The 10,219-nt window shown below is 33.2% G+C and overlaps 1 protein-coding gene across 2 annotated transcripts in view; it reads right to left on the bottom strand.

Moving 5' to 3' along the window:
• LOC115440845 overlaps nt 1-9,312 on the bottom strand; it is a 32,665-nt gene extending 23,353 nt beyond the window's left edge. The window contains exon 1 of one of the 2 annotated variants that reach the window (XM_030165337.2): nt 9,114-9,312. Coding sequence is in view for 1 of the 2 variants with exons in the window: in XM_030165336.2 (XP_030021196.2) it covers nt 1,957-1,978 (22 nt within the window). In the remaining variant the exon portion in view is untranslated. Of the gene's footprint in view, nt 1-1,956; nt 2,077-9,113 lie in introns of those variants that run through there. The other variant, XM_030165336.2, reaches the window with a different exon arrangement.
• Nucleotides 9,313-10,219: the final 907 nt, after the last annotated feature.

Genomic DNA, 10,219 nt, shown 5'->3' on the forward strand with positions numbered 1-10,219 from the left:
TAGTCGCTAGTCGTCGACGTCACGCTGTCGGTCGGCGCGCCGCCCTTGATTCTGCGGTCCACTGCAGTACCGACGCCCGCCCACTTCCAGCGTCAACGATCGAACTTTTTCTATACAATTATTCCCATTTTCGGCCATATCTCTTGCATTATGATTATCTATGACGTTTGGAGATTAGAAATAATATATTTTGTTACTTATTTGGGTCGGTGGTACGCAACGTAAGCGTATGCTTTAGGTTACCCGGATATAGGGCAGGAGTATTAGGTTTTTATTATACTAGGAATATTTTATATATCGATTAAGTAATAATATAAACCGTATAAAATATACCAAGAATGCACTTAAAGTGAACTATTTGAGCTGCTTTATTTTGATTATAGTAATTCTTATTGTGTTGAAGCTTGTTAGTTTATATATTCAAAATAAAGTTCTTAATGTTTATAATACTACAGAAACTGAACTTTTAATTGGTGTAGATATCAATCACAAATCGACCACGTGAATCGAAAAATGTTTTTATAGAAATTCAGTTAAGAAAATTAATTATGAGTTTGTAAGAAGTGAACGAGTGCCTAAGCTTTATGAATTCATTTGAAACTTCAACAAAGTCTATGAAGTTTTGCAATTCAAATTACATGAACAGGCTTCCTTCGTATTCCAAATTTGAAACAATATGAAGCCGTATAAAGTATGGGACAGAAAAGTTTGAGGTAAATTAAAAATAAACAACATGACATCGTTATTACTACTTTTTTAATCTGGCTGAGAGGCATTAGCACGTCATTAAGGAAAGTTCTGTTCATGTTCGAGGAAGTATAAAGGCTAAAGGAATTTAGGTAATGCTCACTATTAAAAGCGAAGAAGTTTTTAAAGTTTTATAATTATACATAGAGACGACCGCAATTAAAACTAACTACATTATTTAAATAGTTTTAATAAGATCTCCAAAACGAAGTATTTATAACGAGAACAATATTCAAAGATATATTTTGGCTTTAAAAGGCAAAAGAATTCTATAATATAGATAAAGTTGTGAAAAAGTTTTGAGTTCAAACCATATCTAAACAAACGTAAGACGATCGGAGCATACGACATATGGTCCATCTGCGGTTGAAAAAACTTGCAAACAAAGAGTGTAGCGGCAGGGGTGGCTTGTATCAGCTTTGACATCAGGGAAACTGATGATAAAAACATTTCGCCACATTTTTCTTATCTAGATAGCGCTAATTACCACCTGTCTGAACTATTTTTACCTTTTGCCAGTAATGTCTATTTTAAATTAGAATCTTTGCGTGATTGTCGCGTGAACCCATCGGAGCATGTTATTATTTATAAAATAAGTATAATATTTTTTCGTAATAAAATTATTTTTTGAAGTTTTGTGCTTTATTATCCGTGAATGTTGCAACGTTTCGAAACGCTTACAAAGTTAACATAAAAAGCCGGATAAATACCTAAAAACCAGTTTCATTTTAACATCAAAAAATTCGCGTGAATATAAGAAATCCAGATATATTTTTTAAATATTTGATAATACTTTGAAATACATGGGTATGATTAGTAGGTCAACTATGAATATTCACAAATAACACAGTAATGGCAAACGGTATTTTTTTTATATACTTACTCGCAATTTAATTAAATATTGTGCCTATTTCTCGTATCTAGTATTTTAGAAAAAAGTTCTATTAATAGCATCTAGTTTTAAACTCTAAGTATAAGGTATTTATAAAAAAAATATAGATTTATGAATTTGAAAAATGCCATAAAAATTATAAATGTATCTTAAATAATTTTCATCATTAGCATATTTTATTTTTAAAATATTGATACACATCTTATAAAAATTTTTCAATACAAATTTTATTATTGTACGTTTTAAGTATTCGTATTAACGCATATACTCCTTTGTGTTAATTTTAATAATCTGTAATATTCTGCACTTTAACTTACCCCGTCTTAATTTAATAAGCATTTTGTATCACAGATAATTGATTTAAAAATAAAGGGACGAACTCGGCACCGCTTCGGGAGCGCGCGGCACGACTTCACAATGCGTTGCACTTGAAATACTAAACTACAAGAAGGACGAATACTATACTATAAATGTTTATGAGTAAAGGACACACAGATCGCAACTTTTTGCTGACTAAAAGGTCTGTTCATATCCCTGAATGGAGCAAGCGTCGAGTTATTTTTATTAAGGTTTGCTTATTTCAATATCCAAAATAGTTGTTTAAAATTATAGTAAAGAAAATTTATAACTACAATATAATTCATGTCGCGGCAAAAATATTTAATAGTACAAATTCCAGATAAATTTCTAGAATAATCATTGCGATAAGAGACATGTGCGAAGTTTATTTATATTGTACCGTGCCTTCGCAACGAACCTATCGATGCAGCAGATGCAAAAACATCACACGTGGAGGGCTTCTCCGAAGCGATAATGTTAAGTAGCGAGAGATTTATCAATAGGCCGAGTAGTGTAGGTACTCCGGCATTATGGCGAAAATGCCGTTACGTTTCAAAATGGTGGATTAACACCTGTCGTGTTTTGATGTTTATTTTTTGGTAGATTGTTGTCTCGATCTATTTTTTTTATCTTTTTCTTTGGTTTAATTATAAAATGATGTCCTTTTGTTGGTAAAGAGTACGTGCATTTAATAATTATGTACCATTAATCTGCATTTCACTAGTACGAAAGATGACTGGAATAGCACGGAATATGTAACAAGCCGTTTTTTTATTGCGTATAATAAATTATTTTTTAGAACAATATTACATAAGGCCTTCCTTTTTCTGATACATTCACAGTCTAGTAGTTTCTAAAGTGCTATTTATCTATTGAATTCGATATGTAATGAAGGCTTTTTAACATAAATGTAAATTTAAATAAAAACGCCCTGTTATTTATGTTATATATATAGCCCTGTTATATATATATATTGAAACATTTAAATGCAAAGCAGTTTAATGGCATCAGATTAGTGTACGTGTTATTCTCTATTACTTACTTTCTTATGTAGCTTTGTGCTAAATTTACAGCAGGTTTTAAATTTAAATACTTATCATTAGGCTATTTTCCTCTCAATATCTAAGGAAATAAGTATATTTTGAAACAATAAATGAGTTGTCTTTTAGAAACTTGTAAGGTTTTACTGTTTCCCATGTAATATAATTAGCTCCGTTAAATTTAAGTATATTGTAGTGTAAGATTTTCAAAATAAATAATTAGATGTTTTTTGTGGCTCAAAGTGCCATTCCTTCAAGAAGAAACTTTCTGCGCGGCTGGAGCTACAAGCATCTAATTATTGATAATGTTGGAAACCGTAAACAGATCGCATTCAACATTTTTAAACGGTTAACAAAGACTTGTTGTTTAAAGCGACTCGATCCGTAACATACATTTCTAAAAACGCATTATAAAATTAAAGTTTTATATAATATAAAAAGTATTCATGATTACCTAAATCTTATAAGATAAGCACACAGCTCAAGCTATCTTGGGAAAAATTATGTGTTAGTGAGATGTTTGTCAGACCACTTGCAAAAGCTTAGTGGGAAGGATGCGGTCCACTTGTTGAAGTCTTTAGCATTAGGTCTTGTAACTGATAAGAAACATTTGTCGAGAATTACAAGCCAATTTAACATTAAAATAGTCAATTTGGGACTCATGCATGTCTTCCCAAATCGCACAAGGACAATTGGAATTCGGTATGATTTTGAGCTGTCTAAATAGATCGTTTTTGACTAATCATTATTAAGTATTTAAAATACCTGATATTGCTAGGATTACAGTTTCCTTATAGACATTTTGGTATTACGTCCATTTATAGTCTTTTACTTACACGTGGTCTAGGATAAGCTGCAGAGATTCGACCGACATTTTATTTTGTCTGGTTGACAAACACATTTAGTTCATTAACAGGACTGGCTTCATTCTTATTATGCTTACAGAACCCAGAATACTGTATGGTATATAATTATGTGATTAGGCACTTATAAAATAACCAACCATTTTAGGACATTTCGAAGTAAGGAAAACAAATGTTTTATGTAATAAAATACAGTATTTTTAGGAAATATTAAGTAAGAGGTATAAAATATACATTCCTAAGTTATAAAATACTTTTCAGAAAGTTGTCAAATAGTTTATTGTTTATTTTTCTTGGTTTAATTACCTTATTCAAGCAAGAAAAAGTTACAAAACACTAATGACTTCGCTAATAAACGTTATATACATTTTTCATAGTTATGCATCGTTTTGTCTACTTTACTTTGACATTAAATGTCATTTACCTTGGTAACACAAAACACTGAATAATTATAACTAACGTATACGTTTATTAACTAAAGTGGTATGTATTTAGAACACTATTTAATAATGAAAGGGTAAATTGTATAGAAAACGTGTATAGAACGAGCTAAATTAATTTCCTACTTCTAGGAATAAAATGCGAGTTATTTTTGTGAAGGCATTGTTAACATAATTCATGGATCAGACGAAACAGATTATCAGGGCAGTTTACCGAAATAAAACATAATCCTTCGGGATAACGATCCTTTTTATAAATTATTCCAAAAGGTAAAGAGCTTTTTGTAAAATGTTTTCTACTTTCGAAAAGGTCGGAGGCGACTGGGTTAGGAATGGTCTCAACAATTGATTTCATCAAAATATTTGCATGAAAACAATTATTATTTAATTTTACTGTTATATAAATAAAGATTTTTTATTTTTATTTTTATGAATAATTATTATAACTATATTATTTGTACTGTTATAGCGATTTTTTCCGGATTAAAAAAAATATTGTAAACCGTAGGTATTAATTTATTTTGATATAATAACTAGAAAGCGATTACAAAAATATTTTTGATTATAAATAAAAACAAATTTAGTACCTCTCAGAAATGTTTAGACAGTGAAAACATTTCCAGCCAATACGAAACAGGCAAAATTACGTGTATTCGACAATCTCGTTACAAATTTCAAATATAAATACGTAGGTAATAGAAAAAAGTTTAAATAGTGCAGTTTTAATTAAAGCGCTAATTAGAATTACCGGTGTTGGCCGCGTCCGCAGCTCTTTCATACGTATTACGAACACACTAACATAAAAAAAAAAATATTTATCGACGTCAACTGTCAAGAAATTAAAATGATCTGTGTGGTTAGAATGAGACCAAAAAACACAACTCCCTGTCGTTTTATTGTGATTGGCTGAGACTAACACGTGACTGACGCATTGGTCTCTCGATCGTTTGCCATTCGTCTATATACTTGTGTTCTTATAATTTTTTCCTCACTGAAATAAATTACAGAGGGTTTATATAAAAATAAAGAAGAAATATTTAGATTAATTTACCATGTATACTTCGATTTTTTAATTTACAGCCGTTTTTATTGCTGACGTACAAAAGTAGCCGAACAAATTCAAAATTTCAATTCGCCTTTGAACTTACGTGTCCTTATCAATAAATAAAATAATCCCTGTGAATTTTTTCTTTACTAAAGCAATTCACAGGGATTATTTTATTTTAGATAAAAAAAAAATATATTTCGATTGAAATTAATGTGTAGAGTCGTTTCAAAATTTTGAATTTGTTTAGCTAATTTTGTCATTGACTGTACATAAAACGAGACCAGTAAACTCATGTTGACCCTACACGTGACAATTGGTTGATGACCGCTTAGTTAGCCGCTGAGAGACAAGTTAATATAATGAATACGTGATTGGCAAAACGCCGAACTGTTTCTTACAATAGCCAAATAAATGTATAGTACAATGAAAAAGAAAATATGCAGAATCCCCGGTATTCAGAGGTATTAAAGGCATTCAATTACGCGACGATATCACAGACCCTGCGTACAAAAGCGGTCCGCATCGTTGGCGCATTGTGCGGCTTTATTCCTTAGTTCCTGAGTTGAGTATTAAATTTGAACCTATTTTCAAGTTTCCGACTTGCATTGTTGCTTGTTATTTCGTCTACGTAAAGTTTGTATTAAAAATATGCATCAGATACTGCTGTTGAGTTGTACTTAAGCGGTTATTGTGGTGTACAATGGAAGCCAGATTGTCTTTGTTGAGCTCTTGCAGTTGAGATCGATAGCCTGAATGAAGGTCGTCTGGATCTGAATAGTCCAGTTTTTATAGCGGCTTAGCGAAAATTGATCTTACCAAGGACGCTAGCTAGACGATTATAGCGATTCGACATATTGAAACATAAATGTGTACATCTATGTTATTATTTGTTTTTAGGCCTGTGTAGCGGTTATATACATACGATAGTCACATAGCTAAATCTTGTATACAGGACTTTAAATTATCCGTCATTAATGTTTATCGTAGAATATTTTATTAACAAAATCAAAATATTATTATTCTCATAATTTCTGACAAATTGTTCTAAATTATATTAAACTTTTACATACAAAACCATAATAAACGTTTTACGTTTTGGCAAGGCTAATAATAATTTACTTGAATTTCAAAATTAGGCTATGAAAATAGTCGTGTTAAAAATATGACAGGAAAATTTGTTTGATACGAAAGCATTAAGATAATTCTATATTATGGTACATGTAAATGGCATTAAATCTAATTTGTATTCAGATATCATTGGTCATAATAATGGCCATTTAAACATTGGTATAATATTAAGGTTACGCTGATGTGTAAAATTAATAAAATATAGAAATTCCACGGAGCACAATTATTCTCACCAGATTATGGCATTTAGACAAAACAATTAAATTTACTCATTAATAAACTTTCTACTGCTAGTAATTATTCATAACATCAATGGCACGTAAAATTAATTTGAAATCATCATCAAGTAGAGATTCTAAAAGCAAACTAAGATTTTTGTTTGTTATTTTATGGGTTTTTTAATTATTTCAACGAAAACTCTGGTAGTAACGTAATAGCAAGTACCTATGGCATATGATAATCAATATAAAATAATAGTTCCAAGACCTAATTTTAGCATAGAAACTGATGGTCAAAGAGAATTAGCTATTGTATCGGAATTTGGTAAGGGGGAATTCCAACGGGGAATGAATTCCAATCCAATTTCAGTTGAAGTAGAATAAAAACAAATCAGTTTACATATTTTGTCTATGTTTATATTTGAAGAAATAATATTATTTGTTCAATATTCAACTTCCGAATGCAGGGCGCGGAGCTCCTCTAAAATAAGGGGGTTACCTTTTAGAGTTTGGATGAGTACATTGACATAAAGCGGTAAACTCACATTTGAGTTACTTATTTTCGAGTCTTAAATGCAAGATTCAATCAAATGCTCCAAAGAAACGAGTTCGTTAACTATTCGAAAGTACTTTTGGTTAAGTGATTGAAAGTTTTAGAAAATTATCTAGACTTGGCGAATATTCTAGGGAACATTTACATTTATTTTTGCATTTGAAGAAGTATAGGGATCAGGTAGTATTTTATGCCAGTAAAGGACGTAAAAGATAAGAAAGGCCGGATTCGAGAAGATATTTTCGTCGCAGCCACCCGCAGTGAACGCGATAAGAAGAGATTGACGAGGCGACTACACGAAAACCTTCAAATATTTTACGAATGTAAGGATTTAGTTGCTCGAAAAGCGTTCAAATGGAAAGGAAGCTTGGTATATTCTGCCGTAGTAGATCAATTCTAGGGATAAAATCGGTATTAAGAATAGCATCGGCCGTCAGCAGGGGTCCCCTACGTGATATAAATCTCCCCTATGGACATACTTGTTTGTACCCGGTGAGTGAGTGATTCACAGTTTAATTGGCAATGTGATTGCAGTGCTGACAACAATCCTTAATCTCTAACAGCACGGATTTTTAGGTTCCTGTTGGCATCAGACCAAAATGGGATTCCTCCTGTCCTTTTACTTGATTTCCTTTGGACTGTAATTTTGTTCGGTACCAAATCTTAGATACAGATGTAAGTTGGTATACTTATATTTAAATTTAGACATGTTTATTGTATTTAGGCCAAGACAATAAACTACCTAACTCACTTTGATGTAGATTTGACGCGTAATCTTTGACTGATCTGATTGTATTGTTCATTAATATTAATCGTCGTAGACATGTTGAATTGTTTTTAATAAATAAAAGATTATCGCAATCAAATCAGATTATAGGATGGCGTGTACGAAGCAATGTGAGGGCGCGCGGTGAATACCGTTTCCATATGGTGCAAAACAGACGTGGCAGCATTTTTTCTTTGGGATATCAATTACGGAATACATTTTTTTTCTAAACAAGTTGATAGTATCCCGTAAATCATATCATGCGGGTATATTGATTCGTTTTATGTGCCTCAATATCTATTTATATAATCTAAATTTGTTCTATACTAAAGAATATATTCTGAACTTTCGTCTTATGTTTATTACTTCACTGCGTAGACTAAATAAATAACATTTCAAAGGTAATACATTTGTATTGGGCAAGAGAACTAACTGTAAACCTAATTTGATTTGGCGGATTTATTTGCTAACTATTTATAGCATTTGGTAGAGGGAAAGAATCTGCACCGTTGGAGTTACTATTTCGCAATATACGTAGACATACACATAGTAAGAGTCATTGACTTTCTATCAAAGTTTATTTTTGCAGACGAAATTAGACTTAGTTAACATAGTTATAGTGTTCAGTCGCAGACAACATGGAGTCGTTTACCCAAATCTGTTTTTTGACCTACTTAACATAATTTAGTACTTTAACACAAAACGATCAAGAAGTATAGGTGCGACACGTAGAGCAGCAAAAACGCTAATTGTCCGGTATTTTCATTATAAAAGCGTGTGTTTTGTGTCAACTCACATCCAGATGCCATGCAATACAGAAGCCGTAATGAGGAGAGGTCAAACACAATGCCTTACTTGTCAATTAGAGGATTAACTGTACACCGTCGGCAAGCGACAAAAGAAAGGATGATTTATATAGCTTACCTACTCTTTTGTCATAATGCAGCAACCCCAACGCTTGCGACGTGGAACTGGAGTTTTTGCGTGCAACAATTAAATGTGGCATTGTGTGACAAATGAATAGCGATCCGGGGCGGACATGTCTCGTTCACGTTTGAAACGCATAATGAAAGGTGTACCTTTTATGCGGCGAGCCCTGTGTGCGAACGCCGGCGTCCGTGGCGCTTAGCCCCCGGTGGTGGTGTACGTAGCAGATGGGTGTTGGAAGCGCCGTGGAGGGCTCCTGGCCGCAAAGGGCCGGCGTTGCTTCGCAAAGCGAGCGATGGGCGCGCGTGTGCCTCGAGGTCGGATTGCCGGCGGAGTGGCGCGGCCTGTGTCGCCGGTGACAGCCGCTGAGGGTGCGCGCGCCTGCACCACCGCGCATGCGCCCTCGCGCGCGCGCCGCATCATCTCCACCGTGACTCCACACTCCACTCGCCGTCCTCACACCCATCACCCCGAAGCCTATTGCGTGCGCTGTAAACTGTGCTCTGCACGCCAGCGCCACACCAGCCCCGACGCTTGACGCTCACAGAGACGATAACATTAACGCCGCTACTGACAACTTACTCACTGGACCAATATACTCTGTTATGGTAAACAATAAACGTTACCCATCATTTATTTTAGTATAACGTTTAAATGGCTATTTTTACGGATATTGGTACGAGAATGTAATTGCAAGAGCCAGGAAAACATTTACATAAAATAAAGTAGGCTGAAATATTATTAAGCGTTGGCCTCGGTCTGTTTAATTTTTTTCAGAGATCTTTTTTTTAAATAAAGTCGTTTTTCTGATATATTAAGTGTACATTTTATTTGTGAGGAGCGATTTATCATTACAATCATTAATGAAAGTTGCGCAATGGCTCTCTATTTGCGGGATATAAATTTTTATTTAAAATAAGAGTGAAGACTTTCGTGGCCCTTGTAAAGTTTAGAGCTAAAATGGAATCTTGACCGTTTTATTTACTCCTGATTACTGACCTATTTTCAGACTAATTTTTGAATATCTACAAGCATTTAATGTCGTGAGTACAGCTTGAATCAAAGGCAATGGCGGGCTCAATACGGTCGTTAGGTTTAGATATTATGAAAGTTATTAGTGCCCATGGTAACTCTGTTTAATAACACTATAATAACAATAATATTAAATAACCATTCAATATTTTGTTATAAAATCATTCATGACACAGATTAAAACTTCTCGGACCGTCGTACACTCGTCCGTTATATTCATTAATCC

Source organism: Manduca sexta, chromosome 19 (assembly GCF_014839805.1).
Source record: "Manduca sexta isolate Smith_Timp_Sample1 chromosome 19, JHU_Msex_v1.0, whole genome shotgun sequence".
NCBI classification, from domain to species: Eukaryota; Metazoa; Arthropoda; class Insecta; order Lepidoptera; family Sphingidae; genus Manduca; species Manduca sexta.